Raw genomic sequence first — 23,168 nt, 5'->3', positions numbered from 1 at the left:
TTTATAACAGAATTCTGCGCTGAATTTGAATGCTTCCAATTAGATCTCGCTGCGATATTATTAATTCTGCGTTGAATTCAAACACTTTCTCACTAGATCTCCCAGCGCTGTGTAATAACAGTGTCGCGTGATTGAGATCGGCCCACAAGTAAACCTGTTCTGAGCTCGCGTTGCGCTAAACGGTATGCGCAGCGCAGCTCAAACGAATAGCGCAGTTTCGTTTCACTTTTGTTTAGTTTGCCATTTGATGTTTCTCGTCTGTAACAGAAGTTGCAGCTCTTATCAATTGGACAGCGTGGTGGTCACACCAGTGCAACCTCTTGTCGCCCATTTGGTCGCAGTCTGGAGCCCTACTTGCATAAAGTGCGGCTCTTATCCAGGTCCTTTTTCCCTTCAACTTCATAAAGCCAAAGTTACGCAAAATTTTTAATGCAGAGGGTTCCGGTCAGATTTCTCGCTCAACCATCATGCATCTCTGTTATGCGCACAGCTGCACGCCACAGAATGTCCAGGAGCCTTTTGCTTTCTGCCAACATTACATTATCAATTAACATTTAGAAAATTGATTTTTGACATTTGTGATTTGATTCAGAATCATCCACGTCTGCATCACGGTGCATCTAAGAATCAATTTTTTCACCCACCCCTACCAGTCGCGTTCATATGTAAACTGCACAAGCTTATTTTGTCCATTAGGTTGAAAGATCTGAAAAAGCCCATACATTTACCCGCCCATAGAACCTTTCCTCGAGGAAATCAGGACAGGAGTGGTCGAAAGTGGACAAAAGAGACTGATGTGTAAACGCATATGTGTCTGCCTCATCTACTTTTGATACGATCTAACAAAACGCATCTTAATACCAGGTGTAAACAGGGCCTATGATATTCTGGTCCCTAGATATGGCCTATGTCCATCCTTCATTAAAAGTCTATGGCATTTCTTGGAACAATCTGTCCAATTTGAAGAATCATTTGTCTAAAGCACTGATGTTCCAGCGTGAGTTACAAGGCAAATTTGAATATCCCTAGGGTTAGGAATTTTTCAAAATCCCAATCAAGCAGTAGTAATAGTGTTTATTATTGTGTTACGATGTTAGTGTTTGTAATAGGTCCTTATTGTAACAGATATAAAATCACTCTCAATGGTATGGGATGACTGGTGAGAGTTTGGGGGTATCATTTATCCATTCATCAAATAATCCATTACTTTGTTTGTGCAATACCTGGATAATCATCAGAGACATGAACGGAGTAGGACACCCTGTAAAAAAAACAAAAACACAAATATTAACATTAGACAGGATATGTAATTATACTGGTTCTCAGACACATTCCTGCACATACCGTATGGTAGCTGACACATCACACTGAATCAACATGCAGAAACTGTTTGAATTAAGTTCACACATATTGTGAAAGACACCTACTGGAGCTACACTAGTACTCTTAAGTACACCGTTTCGATCTCAGAGTAATAAAGTCATCATTTCATTTATTTTACCTGACTCAGCAATACCACAGACTCTGTAAATAACTGAAAAGTACAAAAAGTCAAAAATGTATTGGAGACCACCAGCGAAAATGCTAAGTTTGGGCACTTTCTATTTAGAAATGTATTTAATAAATTGTTTTGTTACAAATTATATTATTAGCATGTAAAATTAATATACATTTACCACACAATTTTAACAGGCGAAATCTACACGAACGGGAATTTCACGCGAGGATGAAAAATATCCCCACACAGGTTTTGCAATGGGTCTAAGTTTGTCATGAGGATTTGAGTGTTCTCCAATAGAATGCTGCTTGGTATGAAAGTGACTTCTGTATTGAGCAGTGTTTTATACGTAAATGACTACACTGTTGACAAATAGACAATAGACTGTAATTTCATCCCTCTTTTGCTTTAAAGGGTTAGTTCACCCAAAAATTTGAATTCTGTCAGTAATTACTCACCCTCATGTTGTTCCAACCCCGTAAGACTTTCGTTCATCTTCAGAACACAAATTAAGATATTTTTGATGAAATCTGAGAGCTGGTTCACTCCTTCATAGGCTGCTAGGTAATTGATATCTGCCATCCCAGAAAAGTTAGTAAAGACATTGTTAAAATAGTCAAAGTGACTACAGTGGCTCAACCTTAAGTTTATCAAGCGACGAGAATACTTTTTGTGCGCAAAAACAAAACAAAAATAACAACTTTATTCAACTATTCATTTTCTTCTGTGTGGGCCTCTGAGTGAGTTCACGTAGTGTAACAGCGCAGCGCTTCTGGGTTGTACATCAGAACGTAGGCTCACTATTGGCCAGCATCACACACATCACAAGCATCACAAGCATCACACACATGACCAGCGTCGGCCAATAGTGAGCCTACGTTTTGATGTACAACCCAGAAGCGATGCGCTGTTACACGTTTTTTATTTTTTATTGTCTATGAAGGAGTGAGACAGCTCTCAGATTTCATCAGAAATATCTTAAATTGTGTTCCGAAGATGATGAAAGTCTTACAAGGTTGGAACAACATGAGGGTGAGTAATTACTGACAAACCCTTTAAATGACAGCAGCACTCAACCTGAATGAACTCCACAAGCTTTAAAATTTTACGAAATGTTGGGATCCAACTGTACCTGTCCATCGCTCACAGAAACCCAAATCTAATACCCCCCGTCTACATAAAGGCTTATGAAAATATTTCAATAAATGGTCAGCTACAAAAATATATATATATATTTTATGTTTTGGTGCAGTGCAGAAATGTAATGCTGTGAAGACAGAAAACCCATCTAGTGTTGACACCGGGAACTTTAAATAGAAGCAAAACTGCAATTTAAAAAAAAGGCTAAAAAAATCCTCTCACAGTTACACAAAGGTGCCTGACAGAAATGAGCAGACGGAATATATAAATTCCAAGTGACAAAAGAGATTTTGCAAATGAAGAGACTATCACTTCCCAGAAGGGTGCTGCCCACGTGTCTTGAATACAGCTAATCTGAACACTTAAGTAAGAGGTAATTAAGGATAGTGTAGTCTCCATTTCATGCAATCAAGAAAATAAGGTTGCAAAGAACAGTGTTGACAACAGGACACTCTCTCCAGTGAAGTACCTTGAATTAATGTGAAGATAAAGTGGCTTGCCAAAAAGCCTTATAGTGATCAGCCTGAAACTACCAAAATCATATAAATAACTTAGATATAGGCTGATCTGGCAACTGTGAAAATATAATATGCAGGTGACCTTTATGTGCTTATGTTTTTTCGCTCCATTGCACAATGTGAGAAAATATATTACGGAATGAATTGAGTCAATGACCTTATACCATTAAAAATCATGGTAAATAACTTAATAAATAAAAACACACATAACCATACTGTATGTAGATTCTGACTACTACTGGCACAGAAAGCGGTACTAGCCCATAAGGAATTATGTGACGTCAACACAGAGAAGAGAAATTGATTCAGAGGAAGTGAAACCCCTCCTGAGGTCTCACACAGGTGCCACTCACAGAAAGCATTATTCACAATGACACCTGGTATTGTTTAAAAATGACTTGGATTGTGTTATGCATGATGCATTTATTTTCTTTGGTCACATGAACATATTTTTCTCAAGCAGAAACCAACCATCTGCAAAATGCCAATGACTATGCAAAAGAAAATGCATTAGTTCAATTTGGGTGTATGAGGTTTATGCTTATGCTCCAGCACACAAAGCCTTCTTAATATTCACAGGCCTATTACACAGGATATTACATTTACGTAAAAGAATATTACATTTATTATTGCATGTTTCACAGTCATACAGTATGTCCAGTGAATTGCACTAAAGGAGTGTTCAGTTTTATCCGAAACAGATGAACATGAATCTGGCAAAGTCTTAAGTTCATTGTTGTATGCATCGCGGCAGTTTGGAAATTAATTGTTTTCCATACATATGGAGCAAACATCTTTTTTTTTTTGCACTATGGTAAAAGTGTTTCGAGGTCATAGCATAGTATTGTGCAAGTAACCGTGCAAAAATAAGTCTTTATGAATCGATAATTTGCACCGGTTATCATAATTTTTTTTAAAGTGACAAAAGTTGTTGGTGTTTTATTTGCCACTGGTGTTTATTTCAGCTAGAAACTGCAGTGAATTGTTTGTAATAGGTATGTTTTTGGAGTTCTGCAAACTCTACTGTAGTCAGAGGCACGTTTTTTCCAATGAGCCTAGGTAGGAAACAACCTAAGTACTTTGGGTTACACCAATGAAAGTAATTTTTAAGGGTCCAAATAGTGCTTTAAGGTAGTAAGTGTCCATTTCTAATGTCAAATGTACAGATTTTCAGGGAACAGACCACCAATTATCTAAATCCAAAATGACAAGGTAATTAGGCTACATCTGGTATCTCCTGTCCTGTTTGGCATGATTATGGGGTAAAGAAAGATGAAAGAACAGCGTTATAAATCGCTGACAAATGGGGTCACATGCCAAGACAGAAGCTTCTACACCTGAAACTTGTTCTCCAAGAGAGAAACAAAGCATTACTGTGTATATGAATTGCATTGAGTTCAGTGAAAGCAAACAACCTTTACATGTGGATGGCCCAACATAGGAGAGCAAAACCCATTGGGCAGGTCTCAGCAGTGCATTTATAATAATTTTTCAACTGCCTGTCACACTGAGAGAATCTTTCCCTTGTGGTTTGCATAGAGCTCATATGCAAGTAGTACTGCCACAAGATAATAACTGCAATAGACATATGTGTAATGATATCAGGGTTCATGATGCTATGATTGTCCTGTTTACATACTGTATAGTTCAAAGGTGTCACCAGTAGCCTAACAGCACACACCTACAGAAAAGAGAGCCAAAAGTTTGGCAGCTAATGGTAGAGAGCAACATGTAAGCATCAGTTACATACAATTTAATGGAACTATTTATTTAGCACTACTATACCCACATTAGCACCTACCAATTATGCATTATATATGGTTGATCTAATATACATAAACACCACCCACAAATATTAACGTATCTGGCTTAGTTTGTAACTGTGAAGTGAAGTCTGCACTTAGACAGATATGTTGTGGTTTATATAATCTTAAACCGACATAAAAACCGTTACAAAAACCCAACGTAGTGTGAGCATGGCAAACTTGTTCTGCTTTTGATGCTTTCACTTTCAGCAATACAGAACACCATGCTAGTCAGATTAATGAACTTCCTTATCTATTCCCTGAATTAATGGTTTACATCTTTTTGATGTAGTATGCCAAATCACTCAAAGTTTATTTCCAGTGGTCAGCCAGTATCCGCATCTAATGCAACAACATTTGTTTGAATTACAGCTTGTCACAATTTAGCCCTCATGGTAATTATGCAAATTCAGTTATACCAAGATGATGAAATTCAAACATAATTTGTGTTGATCTCGGCTATGATGGATTATTCATGAGAAACTACTGCATCTCTGGGATTATGGGCTTGTCTGTTCTTTTCACTGTGTGAAATATCTTATACCTATTAAGTAGTTTGGTAACATCAAACAAAAGTGATCGGCGTGCAAATATCCATCTTTGAATAGTTTGTTGTATCACATATCGGGGTTATCTGGCATTACAGATATTAGAGCTATCTTGTTTTCTGTGAAGAAAATACAAAAAAGGTGCAAAATATGAGGCAATATGAGGTCTACATTACAAAGAAACGTGGATCCATCAGTGAAAGATGTTGAGCGCAGGTTGCAGCTCTACAAACAGGAAATGTGCTACTTCCTCTATAAGGCAATGTGCAATTCTTTTTCATAGAGAGCCTGATAGCTCATTTCCTGCTTGTAATACAAGGCACCTCCTCTAAGAACAAGAGTGACATTTGCAAACAAGTTCAAACATAAAAATGACAAGGAACTCCCTGTTTTAAGTTCAGGACACCTAAATGGATTACAGTGAGCAGTGTTACAAATTTACTGCATGTGCGCAAATAAATAAATATAGGTGAACGTATGTGATAAAAGCAGTAAAAATAAATAATTTTAAATTGACAAATACATGTACATTAATGGTTTGCATTTGGTGTTGTAAAACACATAAAAAAAAAAAACAAATCAGTAATAACTATAATACAGCCAACCACTTTCAACCAACAGTTATTGAAACTTGAAGACTTTATTTAAAGGCAACTATTGAGAAGACGAGATCCATTCGGCTTTCATAAATCTTTCGAGGACCTTCTTATTGGTACTGGTTATGCTTCAGTGAGCCAAAAGTGCTTTCCTGGACAACTCATTTTTTAATTAGCATATTTATCATAACAGTTGCATGACTATAGGGAGGGAAGCACTATACCAGTGCTCGTTTCTACCAAGGTCTGGTAGCTTTGGAGATATTGCTCATCAAATGGCCTCAAGCTAAAATTTCAGTCTGGTATCTCATCTGACTTCATTGTTAAATGAGGTTGCAACTCAAGCCTCATTTTGCCAAAGAAAAACTGCTGTCCATCTCTCATTTCAATCTGGTGGAAAAGTCTAAATAATATGTTGGTATAGTTGAGGGTTTGCAGTAAACAGGTCAATAGTTTGGAAAGACTGCCCTTTCAAGAACTAGAACAATGGTGTTCTTCTCATGTTTGTGCATTGTGCATTAGACACTAGAAAGGGTAAGACGAAACGTCCCCACTTGACGTCAAACTTTCACAGACATACCCAAAACCACCCCTAACTGAAAGTATCATGAACTTCCGCAAACTGATTCTTAACTACAAGAAAGTAAAAGAGATCAACTTTTGCTCATAAAAACAAACATTTTCAAAACCAAACAAAGAAATCACTTCTTGTAGTGTCTTACGTCAATACCAGTTAAGATCATTAAGATCATGACATTCTACAACACATAATCAGTTCTATATAGTTGTCCAAACAAGACAGCAAGCAACATATCAAATATCTCCATATTTAAACTTGACATCAAAGACTATCTACCAAATCTTCACAGCGTTCAGCTAAATCATTACACACAAAAAGTGTGAGCCCTGGAGAGTGACATGTAAATATAAACCAACCACACTTGAACACACTGGCATTTGTGATCATTGGAGCGATGAGAAAATGGTATATTCAGATTCTTAGTGTTTTCCTTTTAAAGGGCATTGTGAACAAAAAAATTACGTTTCTTTGTGCTCCAGGTTGATTTCTAGCAAAAAATAGTGAGTTTATTATTTTTATATGAGGAATAGCAGCTAAAAATAGCTGCCTATTCATCACTGTAAAAGTGATTCGTCAATGTCTAATATGTCAATGACAGAGAACAGGGTAATTAATTATATGTAAATACAATCTATTGTTAATCACAGCGCAGCTAAGAGACTGCATGCTCCTAAAGGTGGTACATTTATCAATGCACAGGATTTCACAAGCACTGCTGACCACTATAAAAGTGAGCAGAGACCATGGAAATTAGGTTTTTGTCCTTACTGACAGGGTATAAGGTGAAAAGAGAACATATATCGTATACATGAACCTCAACTGAACTGACTACAACATGCTCAGTCCAATTTAGACCTTGCTCATCACGACCGAGACACCTATTAAAGGGATAGTTCACCCAAAAATGAAAATTCTGTCATCATTTACTAACCCTCAAGTTGTTCCAAACCTGTATGAGTTTCTTTCTTCTGTTGAACACAAAGGAAGATATTTTGAAGAATGTTGGTTCAACCAGACAGTTGTCGGTAGCCATTGACTGAAAAAATACTATGGAAGTCAATGGTTACCGTCAACTGTCTGGTTGAACCAACATTCTTCAAAATATCCTTTTTTGTGTTCAACAGAAGAAAGAAACTCATACAGGTTTGGAACAACTTGAGTAAATTATGACAGAATTTTCATTTTTGGGTGAACTATCCCTTTAAAGGCTTATTTCAATCGTTTTCTCACCCTCATGTTGTTCTAAACCTGTATAACTTTCTTCAGTATAGCACAAATGAGATGTTAGGCAGGATGACAGCTTCACTCTCCTTTCACTTTCATAGCATTTTTTTATTTAAAAAAAAAAAGAAAGTGAAAGGATATTGAGTTATTTCGCCTAACAGCTTCTTTTGTTTTCCACAGAAACGACAAAGTCAGGATCAGGACAACACAAGGGTGATAAAATGATGACGGGATGTATTTTTGTAAACAGAGTACTGACAAAAAAAAATATAACGTTACTCATAATAAACAAACAACTAAAAACATAAACCCAGTAGGCGTGTGAGTGTACAGCAGTTGTTTACATTGATAGTAGCTGCCTGTGTTATATTTACCTTTTATGTCCTTTTATGTAGGTGAACGTGAAGGTGGAGTCGGAGAATCTAAAGTCTGAAACAAAGAGACAATTAAGATGACACAAACTTGGGGTGTGTGTGAATAAAACATACTGGACCACAAAAAAAGTCCCTTTCAACAAGTGTAACGTTAGTCTCCATAGCAACATCGACGGGGAATGTCCACTGACAATGAATATACCAGAATTGAATTGATACCTAATAAATTTGTGATGGTCTACAATATTAACGCGTGGGCTAATTGAAAAATCATTCACATCACAAAGCAACACCTGACAGGCATGTTAATGCTTTTATTATGATGATGATAAAAGCAGAATAGCTCACGTTTTTGCTAGGCCCTCGGGTTGCAGTTGATTATTGCATAATTTATAATGTCCAGGAAAGATTAAATTGCGGACGCTGGAGCACATTAGCCACATACGTGTTTTTGAACATATCGGGCTTTTGTGTGAAGGAGGATATAAAGCCATCAGCGGTGAGGCTGACAGTCTGTCAATTGTGTAGAGCAAATCTATAGCAATTGTTTAAGACGGCACTCTTAATAAGAGACAATGGAAACTCACCAGAAAACAGGCAGTCTTTCTCTGCCTTACACCTTTGAATTACGATGTCGACGTCTTTTTGAATCCTCTCTTGCCTTGAACACATCCCCATGAAATAACATACACTAGAATGGCTTCTCTAACTAATGTTCGGCGAAACAAACGAATCCTTTCCGCTTGCAGACACGATGGATGTGGGGTAGAAATACGTGCTTGGAGGTCTGCTGTAACAATCCCAGGTGTGTCACGCCAACCGACACCGTTTCATCTCGTCTAACAATAGCCTCGATCGCATGAGCACAGCGGACAGCCCTTCCTCGCGACAGCTTTCATAAAGATATCACTTTTACACCGGAAGCATCTCTCAGCCGTCCTTCTCATAACTCTGCTGAACCCAACAATGGCGATGTCGAAAGCCGAGGAGCGCAAAAAGATATCGCAAGTCTTAAAGTAAAACCAACGCGGGCGTGAAACCGTTACCGAAGAGCTGAAGTTGCACACGGGGGAAATCAGTGTGGGAATCCTGTGACTGCATCCACGAGATGAACCCGGTGGGATATTGGGAATCACAACAAGGCGGATGATGTCATGGACGTGTTTTTCTCCCCACGCGCCCACTCTGCTAGCCTAACTGTCCTGCACTCTGGATCTGCTCAGCATTACAGGCTTCAGATTGAGAAGAAACGCGGTATTTAGCCGTGGAATAAAAAGCCGTTATTTAAGAATAAGCAATTAATAAGAATAGGCTACTGATTTCTGAGCAATATCACACGAGCAACACTGTTAAAGCAACACCGTTCTGATTCAAAATATGGTAACAGGACAATAAACATTACTAAAAATCAAGTAGGCTAACTTATGCATCAGACTTTGTATGTCACCACAAATATAGTGTTGCACACAATCTGATAGGTAGCCCATTATTTGGCAGAACATCAGACTTGAAAATTCTGAGAACCAGAAAAAACGTTTTGTAAATTTAGTTTTTTTTTATTATTATGCTCTGTAGTGGACACCAGTGGCTATTAATCAGTTGTTTAAAATAAATGAAAAAAAAAGACATGAAATTACATGTATAGGCAAAACCAATGGGATTTTTTTCTTTTTACTCACTAATAAAAAAAAATAGGTTTCAGGATTTTTTTAACCAAACTTTGTATAAAGAGGATTCTCAACTGTTATGAAAGATATAACGGAATTAATTGATTTACCATTTTACTTTATTCAATATGTAATTGTGTTTTTACAGTATGCCGAAAGCTACAAGAGTTGGAACTAAGCTGGACTCCAGGCAGCGAAAGATGGATTTGCAGTTATCATTTTGTGTCTATGTGCTGAATTTAGGGTTTAAATCATACCCTATATTGCTATATAGGCTATTGTATTGACAACTCATCAATTAAATATTTACCATCGTAATTTTGCATAAGTGGATGTTTTTAAATAAACACTGACAAAAAACAAGTTTTAGGGCTGGACAATATGATGATATATATAACATTGACATAAGTGATATCGGATTTATACCCACCTATATTGTATTTATATAAAGCGAAAAGAGAAGAAAATAGCAGTTAAGATTTTTAACCTATGTCTAAAGTTTCATCTGATGATAGTTTTCGTGTGAGGTGTAGGATACTGTCCTCAGTTGGGAGTTGGGAGTTGGGAGTTGGGGGGGGGTCACACTATAGTTTAGAGTCCAATACTCATTATTATTATTAATTAACTACTCCTAGCAAAGGTAGTTGTTGGTATTGGTAGGATTAAGGGAGAATATGGTCATGCAGAATAAGGCATTAATATGTGCTTTATAAGTAATAAACAGCCAATAAGCAACTAGTTAATTGTGAGAATTGGAGAATTGAACTAAAGTGGTGATTGGCTGCCGTGGCTGGAGAGTACACTTTTTGTTATTGCTTTTTGAAGCAGGAGTGATTCCCAAAGCGGCAAATATTCTGCTGAATGATGAAGTCCTGAAGACAAACTTGAGTTTCGACATACATATCCATCCATCCCAAAACCTTTGATTACATCCAGCTTCTTAAACACACTATATCTATAGCATGCAGACCTCCTAATAAAGAGCATCAGAGTGCATACCGTATGTACTCTCACAGTTATCAACTGTTTGACTCACTGTGAAATTAGGATTAATGAACTGATCATGAGTTCAGCAAGGAGTCAACTCAAATGATGTGGGTCTCCCCACTAAAACAGGAAATACTGCTCTCGTTTTTCAAATTCTCCCCTTATCTTCAGTCAGCTGGCAGTAAACACACATACACTTATCTCATATATACAGTATGTTTATTTTAACACAGTGCTTCCTGAGCCTCGATTCCCCTCCAAAATATGTTGCATTGAAATTCACCAGGGCTCTTTTAGCACCCACATAATGGTGAAATCATCTAGGAGCACTGAATGATGTGTTGATGACGGTGCAGAGAGAATCATTTGAAGAGAGAAACATCAGCAGCGCTGATTCCATCAACACTGCATTGAGATGAGGTGCCATTTAGGTGAAAGAGAAAATGATGAGTGTGTTTGTGTTTGTATTCATCAGATCCTCAATCACTAAATCCTCAATCACACAGTGTATGTGGAAGGGGGAAATACATTTGAGGCTCAATGCAGGAAGATGTATTTTCCTGCCACTGCAGTCATCAGGCGAGGCCTTGCCTGCTTCAGCACAGCTGGGCTGGTGGGGTCTCCTTGGAGCAGCTCCAGACTGGTGAGCCACCAGCCAAAGTCCGGATGGAGCTGTTAATCAAAGTGCCGCTAACACAGCCATCCATCTTCTGGCTGGACGGGAAACTGTGGCCTAAACAGTGCCCCTCAGCTTTTCCTCTCTGGTGTGAACAGAATCTCAGTTTCACAAATGCATATGCTTGATGCTAATAGAAAAATAAAAAAACATTTAAAAAAAACAATTTATTATTGTTCATAATTGAAGATGGATGTTTGTTACAATTTCAATCAGCTGTGATCAATGATCAATAAAAACAATAGTATTGCTGTAAATCAATGTAAATCTGCAGTTTCCCTTACAAAAAAAGGGTAACTTTATTTTAATGGTCCCTTTTTGAACATTCTGTTGACTATAAGTAACTTTGCAACTACATGTCATCTAACTCTCATTAGAGTATTAGTAGACTGTCTGCTTAATATCTGCTAACTCTTTATTGCGATGCTCCTCCAACAGACATCCTACTGACTGTGACTTTGCAACTACATGTCAACTTTTTCAAACCCTACCAGTCTACTAATACTCTAATAACACTCGAATGAGCGTTAGTAGACATGTAGGTGCAACGTTATTTATAGTCAACAGAATGTGTTAAAGGGACCATCAAAATAAAGTGAAACGCAAAAAAGTACTGTGGCACTACCATGGTACAGTAATGGCATCAGACTATTATACTGTCATATTCACGTAACATGTTATTTTTACTTCAGTATACATGTACTTAAGTAACATGCTATTACCGCAACATCATGTTCACAACACCATGTTTTTCTGCATGAGAGAAAGAAACGTATATGCAGTCTGGAATGAAACTGTTCAGCGTTCATAATGTCAAGTGAGAAGAATGATTGGAGTAAGCACAGCGAGAGAAGGGTGATGAAGTGTGTTGTGATCTGTTCATATTGATTGCATGACCCATTCCACATAGTGTGTAAGAGCTTTGTTGTTCTATAGAAAAAATGCAATGTTTAAACAATGTGTTTGAGGTGATAGTGTATGTCAGACTGATTGTGGACAATGTGGAAACAGCTTGTCACATAATAAACTGAGGGCTTGTTTGCTAATATTCAAAATGACTTTTATTTTTATTTTAGTTATCTGCTAAATAAAGATGTTCAGTTGATGTTCAGAAGTATGTGGGTCTCCCCCCCCAAAATATGATCCGCTATCAAATAAAGCTGTTTAATACATCATGCTGTAGAATCACAGGAGAACTATTACAATCAATAAGGTGAAATCTATAACAACCTCACCTTCGTATCAGAGGATCAGGCCACTAGATGTTGATAAGGCCAACATCAATACACAACTATCAACACCTAATCATATTTTCCTTGGCTTTTATTGCCATAATAAATTTGTCTTAGTAAGACATGGTTATAGCAGGCAGCTAGAGAAAAACTAATGTTAAAAAAATTAAGAGTCAGGAGCCCACCTAAAGTACACACTGATCACGATCATGGTAACTTCAAATGAAATATTTGTAATAAATCATCAACATCTAAACCTCTGTTACTTCTCAATAAGTCTGATTATGCCAGAAAAGTTGTAGTAAAGCTGATGCTGTTTGTGGATTGTTTAATCCTCTGCTGACTGTTTACAGTAAGACCTCGCAGTCAAATTTACTACACAAAACAAGTAAAATTCTGTGAATTACTTTATGTGAATTTGCACATAATGATATAGTGGAGATCTGTTGTGTTTAATGTTCTGTTGGGATTTAAAGCGTTTTCCTGTTGAGTTTTGTGGGTCACCATTGTGCTGAAGAGTAGAGCCTGTGCTTCAGTCCAGGATGAGCAAAGAAACACTGATGTTATGATGCATGTTGCTTTATTTAAAGGCAGTGACTGTGTAGTTGCTGATGCATTGATGATCTTTTTATTCAGTTCTTCGTCTCATGCATGTGTGCTGTTGTTAACTAGTAGGATTTAGTTAAATTTATGTTTCTAGTTAACTCATTTAAGTCTTTTTCTTAGTGGACTCAAATGAAATAAGCTCACAGTATAAGTATTTAATGACAATTGACAAATCAATTTCCTCAAATGAAATGAGTTATCTCAGGCTTTAATTCAGTGCATTATTAATAACAGTGACATACTGTAAAGATTACGTTAAAGAACTGTAATATCACAGCTGCTCTTGTTTTGCTGCTTTTACATGTGTGCTGTATAATTTTAATTGTAGTTTATGATTTACAGTACTCTTGTAAATTTACAGGCTTACTGGCAACCAAAATTGGCAGTTAGTTGCTGTAAATTTTACAGTAGGATAGGATTTTACAATTTGTTACAGTAGGATTCACTTAAGAAACAGTGCATTCAATTCTATAGAACCTGCAAATGAGACTGTTAAAAGCCTTGAAAGCATTTGGTATGATCAAAGCCATTATATGATTGTTTTAAGAAGTGTATGTGATTTAAGTTGACAAGTTGGCTTTCTCCAATGATACAAATATGCTAAGGTTGCCATTACCCAAGTTTGTCTTCAAGACTTAATCATTCAGCAGACTTTGGGAGTCACTCCTGCTTAAAAAAAAAAAACTGCTTGCCTAATAAATTTATATTTGACACATATTTAATGTATTTGCCCTTATCAACAGCACCCAGGAAATTGGCTTTTTGAAATACTGTCATCTTTTCCTTTAATAACCATTTTGTTTTGTGTGTGTCTGTGTGTGTGTGTGTGCTTGCATATATGGTTTATGAGGACACAAAATCTGTATAATGACATGGGTAACGTATATGGTTTACAAATAATGTTTTATTAACAATGGTCGGGAGGAGTACATTTAGAAAACTAACCTAAATAAAACGGGAGAACATTCAGTTAATCAACTCAGTTAGCTATATAAGAGGTATGTATACAGCAGACTTGCCTCTGTTCCATGACAGTTTTCCAGCATCCCTTCACCACCCCATCTCTTAACTTCTAACTACTCCTATCCCAACCTGGGTTGGTTGGGGTTGGTTGGGTTGGTTGGGGGTACTCTGGGTTCAGGCGAAATTCCGAACTCGGAGCCCTCCTCTCAGCACGCCAAATATGCATAACCTTTACTCTATCTAATTATAGGTCCGTGTGAATTGGCTTAAAAACATACTAAACCGTTTTTTTTTTTTTTTAAAGCACATTAGCAATTTGGGATTTGATGTCTCACATAATTAAGAGTCTAAGGGTGAGGAGATCGGTGCAAAATTGCCACCCTTTATCCAAAACCAATAATGTTGAAAGAGTGTTTGGATCCCCAGATGTGCAATGATGTCACAGTTAGGTGGGCAAAGAGCCACTCCTTACCCAGTGGGTATGTATGTGTATAATGCGAAAGAGATTCATTTATTTGCTCGAGATGGTCTCATTTCCCTTCCCTCCCTCCCTGCAGAGTAACTCTGGAATGAGACCAGCATTCCAAATATCCATGACTGCAAGTGACATAATCCATTAGCTTAGCTTGCAGGAACCACCAATCTGTGACACACAGTGAGGAGACAGAGACATTGATCATCTGGACGATTCCTGATGGAGCTTTTGATACAATGTAAGCTGTAAATGACTCCTAAATGACTCATCTCATTATTTTGACTTTCCTGCTATACTTTCCCTACATGTCAACCTCAAGAAATCTTGATTCACATTTAAAGTTCATGATCATCTATAAATCAGCTTGACCTTTTTGAAGGAGTCTTCATTGTTTTGTTTTAGCGAGAGGTATATTGATATTTCTGTTCATTTCCAAGTTCAAATAACAACAATCAGACAGCTTTGGACAGTCCATGCCATTTTGTACAAATGCATCTGTCTCTTGGCAATATGGCAAATACTAATAGTGTGTGGTCAATTGGCTGTTTTAGGCAAGTAAATCATCCTTTATACTTTTACAAAATTGTCCATTTTCCTATTTAACCTATGACGTTAATAATTTTGCACATTGTTGGGCCTATGCATTTCAAGGTAATAGTTCAATTCCAGTGTTTGCTTTTTTGTTCATATTTTGTATGCCAAACAATTTTACTATTACTATTTTGGGTCACCACTGTCAATTGGCCATGGAAACCAGTTGAAAACCACTGACCTAGAAACCTTCTTTTATAGTGTTACTGATATAACAATCAAAACGTTCACACAACGTATTTGAGTGACATGGCCTACATATCAAAACACCTTAAAAGTCCACAATTCAATTTTGCTACACTAAAGTTAAAGCGAATGAATTACAGAAATGTAAAAAAAAAATTTTTTTTAATTGATGTTAGCATAGCATTGTATTTTGACTAAAAAACCTTCCTTCACTTGCACCTTGTAACTAGGTTAAAATCTGAATATAAAAACTGGCTCCATTTGAGGTTCTGAGGACCAAAGGGGGCACACATCAAGGAAGAGCAAGAGATTTTAGGGAAAGTTAATTTGCTGAATGACAGAAAAGTCTTTCTTTGAAAAAGGAACAAAGGAGATTGTGTAGGGGCGCAGGACTCCCAAGGGGGAGGCATGAAGTCAACTTCACATGCTAGATTACTTAAAAGCGTGAGACAGCAAAATGAAAAATTTCAAGGGCTGTTTCCCTCTGGACTATTTCGTGCTTAGCAGAGAAACATGTTGGTAATACAGGTAATACTGTGCATAAGCAATACTTCTTTCATTTGTTTCTGCTTCTTCTTCGCCTGTTTAAAAAAAACGAGATTCTGTTCTCTTTCAGGAGATGTGTCATAGCCATAACCCTACTGTATAACAGTCAAAACATGGATTGCCAGAAATTTCATGAATAGAGTGGTGCAGGTATGACATCACTTTGAAGGCCAAAAGGCGGAAGCGAGTTTTTTGCACTTCCAGTTCCATCATCCCGAAGTCAATGGGTTTTTTGAATTAGGTTTTGGTTAAATGGCTGAACACAAGCTCAAGACACTTTCAAGTTTTATTCTACGACATAAAATAGATCAGTATTACCCCACTCGTGATTTTTTGAAGCAGTTACGTGTCTTGAAAAAGGTGGTAGCTAACAAGTGGCTAAATGGGCACAACAGAGGCTGTCGAGGAGATTAAACGCCATCAGGCCGAACAGATAAGCTCAGTCCGCTTTTACAGCCTCATTATGCTTATAAATGTGCTCTTATAAACTATTCTAACATTCTGGGAAAATGTTTTTAGATAAAAACTGAAAGAGTTGTCGGAATCTTAGTGGTAGCGACATTGAATTTGTGGGGCCGTGGTGTAGTCCGTATTATAGTCTATCTTTAGCTTTTTACTTCTGGCGACTGCATAGGCTTCAAAATTCCTAAAAGTTGTGTTCTAGTACGATGCATCGTTGAAGAAATCAACTAGCTAGTCACGACTGTTTCCCGAAACTGTATTGTCGCAAACTGGTCGTTCAACCACGTTGGTTTATGACTCTTTTAATTAATCTGTTTAACGCTAGATGTTTTGCTATAAATTACAGACATGACATATGAGTACTACTATTTATCATTTTTCTCAGTTATTTTGCTTTATTTCCAGATTCAATCATAGGCTCGTTCTTACATAGTAGAGCACGTTCGCACATGCGCACTCTTCAAAAACGGTGCTTTAAATCTCTTGACAAACTAAAAGACGTAAATTACCTTTGTATGTATTCTAAATAAAAGACACAGGTTGAACTGAATGTCAGCTTGCTTATTTTGCTCAAGATAAGAATTGATTAATTCCACATGTCATGCAAACTAGAAACTATGCTTCTAACCACAGGTCGAAAGCTGTCGTTCCAACCACACAACTTTGCAATGATGTTTGGGAATGTTCGTTAGAACGATGGTTTCGGGAAACACTGACTCGTTGAACTATGCTGATAACGACGGAACTTGCGAACATAGTTGGCTACGATGCTTTTGGGAAACGCACCCCTGGCTGAGTCCTCCGGCTGCTCTCGAATCGCTCTCGCGGTACTTTTTCATGGCATATGATACAGTCACGTGGCGTCGGCGAGGTCTCATGTCGGACAAATTTCTAACCTGCATTATAGCAAAATTTTATAAGCGGCCTTATAGATTGTTTGCAGTCATGTGATTCTGATGACGCATGGAATTCAGACGGAGGACAGAGAGTGAAAATCAGAATGAGATCATGGAGGAAATACTGTGCTGGATTAGAAAGGTATTAACAGAAAATCAAAACATTTGTTGCACGTGATCCTTATGTTATGAAGAGGAGCGATTTTTCTACTGAATACGATATTCAGTAAAGCTTTCGTTATTCTGAAATCGAAAGCGAGGCTCCGGTGGGAAGAAAACCGGAAGTGTCGCCTTTAATCACAGGAGAGTCGTGTATGCGATGGCGTATTGTTGTGTTTAATGATGGTGTGTCAATTCTAAAAATGTACATACATTTCTTTCATACTTTAGACTATATACAGTGAAATTTATTTATAAATAAAATAATTTTTTTATATATAATTCAGAATGTAAAAAAAGAAGCAGGAATGAACTATACATATCCTATATTGAATAGTAACATCCAATAGTATAAATCGCGGCAGCAGCTTTAGGTTGGTAATCCAAGGCATTGTTGTTTATCTTTACTTCCGGGGTTCTTCCCACCGGAGCCTCACTTTCGATTTCAAAATGGCGGCTGCGTGAAATATTGAAATAGTACTTGCCTGCCATCGAGGCGGTAGATATAGAGAATGTGAAGCTACCGTCACGCTTTGTTGAGTTCTGGTCTGGTTTGTTTATATCGCGCTGCCTTTCTGCTAGTAAGTGAGTTTAGGATTTGGATTTTCTTTCATGATTGTGAAAAATTTGCACATTATTCATGCTGCTTTGAGAATTGCCATAGAAACTCACATCATCGTTCAGGGAGAAAACCTTTTTCGCCTTTTCTACGTGTAAAAACACTAAGGGAAGCAGGTTGAGGGGGTGACGGGAAGGTAAACAAGCTATGGCGCATGGCGGGGAAGCATTGCGCCATAAAAGATGGAAAATTCTGTCAATGGCGGGGAAAAAGTTAAGTAGATTCTAAATTTTATAAGAAAAAGAAAATTAAAGTAAATTCCTATGTACACTACCAGTGGATAGCCTACACAAAAATTAATTATGTTTTCTTTAGAAGTCAATATTTTCAAACAATGTAGGCTATAAGACATAAATTATTTTATAAATATAAAAGTATTTTAGTTTTATATATTTTATGTGAGAAAAGTATTTAATTGCACTCAATCAAAAGAGTAAACACACCTACAAGCCAAGCATACTTAGAATACTTTAAGTATATCTGTATCAAAAGATTGAGAACATGTAGGCTTATGGTATTTAAGTCAAGTATACTTTAGTGTAATTTTAAGTACATAGGCTACAAAGTAGACTGAAAGTATACTTTCGTATTTTCTAGTTTTAAAGAAGTATACTAATAGCACACTTGAATAGATGTTGTTTTTTTTTTTTAAGTGTTGGAGTGCCAAAAAAAAGTCAACCACAAAAAAGAAAAAAAAGAAAAGAAAAAAACATACAAGCAACACGCTTCTTTCTTTCTTTCTTTCTTTCTTTCTTTCTTTCTTTCTTTCTTTCTTTCTTTCTTATTTGTGTCACATTGATAACATTCATTGTTCAAACACTGTGATTATGTGGAAAAATGTTTTTACATTAGGAGGACAGTTTTTAGAAACCAATATATAAACAATTCAATATCTAAATCTACTTTGGTGTCAAAAAGTCTAAGATTGCATTGAAAATCTGGGATTGAAAATCTAAGTCAGACTTAGAAATAAACAGAAAGCTTTAGGATTAAAGATTTAAAGATTACTATCCTTATAAACACCAATACAATAAAATATTGTATTAAAAATAGCATTTTGTCTGGTGGTCTTTTGGACCCCAATCAACGTTTATAAGCCTACTCACTTTTTCCATTCTATGGGTCCTGTCAAAGAGTTTGTACCCACCCACACAGCTGCCATTACTTTTTTTTTTTTTTTTTGTCTGATGCGTGTAAACCTCACATCCAAAAGTTATTTATCTGAGGTTTCACCGCAGTCTTGTCAAAAATGCAAACATTTTAAGTTGTGCACAAACAAAATATTGTATATATTTTTATTGGATTTTGTTGCCTAGGCATGATGCGTCACACTTTCTTCTGCTGACTGGTATTTCACACTGGGTTTGTGGCTTTTGATCACATGATTGTTAAATGGAGAACAGGAAATGGGTGAGAACTGAAACTTGTGACATTTCAACAAGTGTCAGCTCATTTGTAATTGTAGTTGAACCCATGTAGCCTTAGCCTATGCAAATCATCCAATGGTTTTTCCACCTTACACTCTTAAATGTTACCATTGTCCCAAATAAAAAAAAAGAACATATTGGCTATAACTTCTTTTTCTCTCAGAGGACTGTAGTGTCTTTGACAAAGTTTGAAGAAAATGTGTAGCCACTATAGGCTAGGTAACTAGCTATTGTTGCTATAAATGTAAACCTCTCCTATCAGACTGCTGACACCTGGCAGGATGGATACATATTTGCAATATTCATGTGTTTTGTGTTTACAAACCATTTTTTCAATAGTTACATCAGCCTATGTATTGTGATAGCCAGCACATTCTGTCTGCTGGCAAACAGGCTACAACTCAAGATGGTCACACCAGCTACAGTTTCTTGTTCAGATCATTTTGCAATAGCTGAATCATAGAAAGACACTTACAGAACAGAGGTGTTTTGTGAGGAGATTGATGCCTGCCAGCGATTACTGAACTCTTGGCAGGTAGACTGAGGTGGCAACAGTTCCCAGGAGACTGTGACCACCATCTGGACTGGAAAGAGATGCAAACAATCCCCCCTTCACAGAGTCCCTGTGCGCTGCTGTGCTGGTCTTGCATTAAGAAGTAGAAGTTAAGTGGAACTGAAAAATGATAATGTGGCAAACGTTCCAATTAGGCTTTCTCCGGCTGATGAAAATAATGTTGAGTACTATCCTCCACCAAAATGACATCTCGTCATTACATTCTCTTTTTTTCTCAAAATCAAAAACATCTTAACAGCCCCCAAACTTTTAAACCGTAATGTAAATTGTATCATTGTGTAATGGTGAAATATCTGTGGAAATATTGTATGGAATCTATGGTTCAAATGCCATGATCAACAAACAATAACAACACAGTTACCAAATTATCTGCATAGAACAAATAGAAACAAAGATGAAAAAACTGCTAGTTCACCCCAAATAGCTTGATTAACCCTTTCATGCAAGAATTATCAGTCAGGATTTTTTTCCTATGATGTTTTATTGCTCTAAGGGCATGAAAAACTAGATTTGAAATGTTATTGTTTTGTTGTTTTTTAACACATTTTTCACATGTCCACTTGAGTGGATAGCATGTATTTATGGTTTAAACTGAAGAGATACTGTATTAAACATAATACAGTAATAACACAGCAATATTGTGTGCATTTAACAGACCAATCAATAAAATTATATAAAATCATGTGAAAACTAAAATATATAGAAAACATAGAAATGCAAAATATCGCAAAGGTAATTGAACTCCATATCCAATCTAAAATCAATATTTGGAAAATGTAACTGTTATAAGACTCATTAGATATTGGTTGATGCTACAAAATTATTATTATTATATATTTTTTTTTAACCAGCAAGAGTCTCCTAGGATAGAAGGAATGGGTGGATATTTCGGAGCAACTTGGCATTTCTGACTGGCCATTGGCCATCTTCGTTTGGAGGGGGAAAAAATCGACACACAACGGCTTGCCATTTGGTGGCTATGAATAGGATGATGCACCAGGGTTCAATGTAGAGGTTGATGTGCAACTATGCCATCAAAACTCATGCAAATGCAAGAAAATGCTTTTTTAATAGCTGTCCACTGTAGTGACCACCATGCATGAAAGGGATCATATAAAATAAGATCAGTAGCCCTGACAGGCAATTTATGGTGCATGAGTAAAATGAATATCATATTTACAAAATATCTGATGTCTTTATTCACAAGGGCAGAAAGTCTGACAACAGAAAAATTCATGATTGCTTTTTTCATACACACTTTAGTTAATACACTTGTGCTTAATTCTCAGTGAAATTAAATTACAATAATATCAGTGGGAACCTCAATATTTACACAGACAATTCAAGCAGTAGCACCTCAATGCAGTACACGAGATCCGGGGGGCGGAGTTGGATCCAGACATAAGGGGTGGAGATTGGTAGGTTTAGGGATTAAGGGGTGGAGATGGGTAGGTTTAGGGGTGGGTTTACGGATTAAGGGGTGGAGATGGGTAGGTTTAGGTATATGTAAGGTGGGAGGAGTTGGATCTAGATCCGACTCCTCCCCGTGGATTTCATGTTCTGCAGTGAGGACCATCTCAATTCAAGTAAAATATAATAACAGCACTAATACATGTTATCAAAGAGGCAACTTTTTTTTTTAATTCTCAGATGTGAGTTAACATGAAAATATTCACAGCTAAAAGAATATGATTAAACATAACCAAAAGACCTGAAATGTCATGATGCTAACAATCTGTATTTCAGTCAAATAATTGTACTTATGTACTAATGTTTTTTTGTTTTTTTCATTGTATGATTGTATTTTGAATTAACAGATTTGTGAATTAGTAATTCAAGTATTTATTGTGAAGTCTCTGTCAAAACAGCTGTTTCTGAAACGTCAACTTGTGCTTTAACCAATGGCGTTTTGGGAGGTGGGACTTCCTGTATTTCTGTACAATGGCCTGGCAGATGGGGGAGAGTTTTTGTGAAACCTGTTTGGAATTTTTGCAAATCTATTTCCTAGTGGCAATGAAATTACATCCTTTACATTCACCAAGATAAATTAATAAATCAATAATTGATTTAGAGAAACAAAAGGGAAAAAAACTAAATTCCACAAATACCTTTTAAGTCACAAACCAATTCAAACAAAAGCTCACCTTTATGATTCACACAGAGTGTGATATACATGTAGACTTATTCCATCAGATTAGGCAGAGTGAACAAACTCTTTAGTGGTTTGCATTATCACCATATAATCATAGCTGTAAGTATAAAACTATTTTCGCAATATTGGAATCAAAATATATTATATAAGGGATGCAGTTATTAACATAATCCATAATTCTTACAATTAGGCTTTAAATGTCTTTAAAAAGTCATAAGCACAAAGTTTGTGAGATAAAAAGTTCAAAGACATACTAAAAATACCTTAAGCCCGCACAAGTCCACCGCAAATCTGCAGAAGCCTTGGTTTGTATAAAAATCAATGTGCAACAAATTCTTCATCATAGAGATCCTGTATCAAACACATATAAAAGCTATGCAAAGTCTATGTACAATTAGAGTCCGCCACAGTTTGGCATCTCACAAACGTGCAACACGTGCAGACAGATCAAACGTCATACTGAAGTCCGCGGTTTTCTGATGACTAACTGAACAGGACCCTCAGAGACCGTTTTAATGATGTTCCAGGCATCATAGTGCATAAGGCCTTGCAAAGACCTGCCGTTGATGGCTAAAAGTTCATCTCCGACATCAATGACCCGGGACTGCTCAGCAGCTCCTCCTGTGTGGTGACAGAGAACACACAATCTGAACTTTCCACTTTTCAT

General features: G+C 36.9%; 2 protein-coding genes across 4 annotated transcripts in view; both read right to left on the bottom strand.

Moving 5' to 3' along the window:
- Positions 1-9,814, bottom strand: part of parp8 (poly (ADP-ribose) polymerase family, member 8) — a 38,191-nt gene extending 28,377 nt beyond the window's left edge. For both annotated transcript variants that reach the window (XM_082168747.1, XM_082168748.1), the window contains exons 1-3: positions 8,871-9,814; positions 8,284-8,338; positions 1,224-1,261 (exon numbers count right to left, since the gene is read on the bottom strand). In XM_082168747.1, coding sequence (XP_082024873.1) covers positions 1,224-1,261; positions 8,284-8,338; positions 8,871-8,961 — 184 coding nt within the window. In that variant the 5' untranslated portion in view covers positions 8,962-9,814. The remainder of the gene's footprint in view (positions 1-1,223; positions 1,262-8,283; positions 8,339-8,870) is intronic.
- Positions 9,815-21,524: 11,710 nt separating this feature from the next.
- pdzd2 (PDZ domain containing 2) overlaps positions 21,525-23,168 on the bottom strand; it is an 81,315-nt gene continuing 79,671 nt past the window's right edge. For both annotated transcript variants that reach the window (XM_082168742.1, XM_082168743.1), the window contains one exon: positions 21,525-23,122. In XM_082168742.1, the coding sequence (XP_082024868.1) occupies positions 22,956-23,122 (167 nt within the window). In that variant the 3' untranslated portion in view covers positions 21,525-22,955. The remainder of the gene's footprint in view (positions 23,123-23,168) is intronic.

Source organism: Leuciscus leuciscus (assembly GCF_965113295.1).
Source record: "Leuciscus leuciscus genome assembly, chromosome: 5".
Classification (NCBI taxonomy): Eukaryota; Metazoa; Chordata; class Actinopteri; order Cypriniformes; family Leuciscidae; genus Leuciscus; species Leuciscus leuciscus.
Note: the sequence above shows the minus strand (reverse complement) of the source record. Positions and strands in the feature narration are given on the sequence as shown.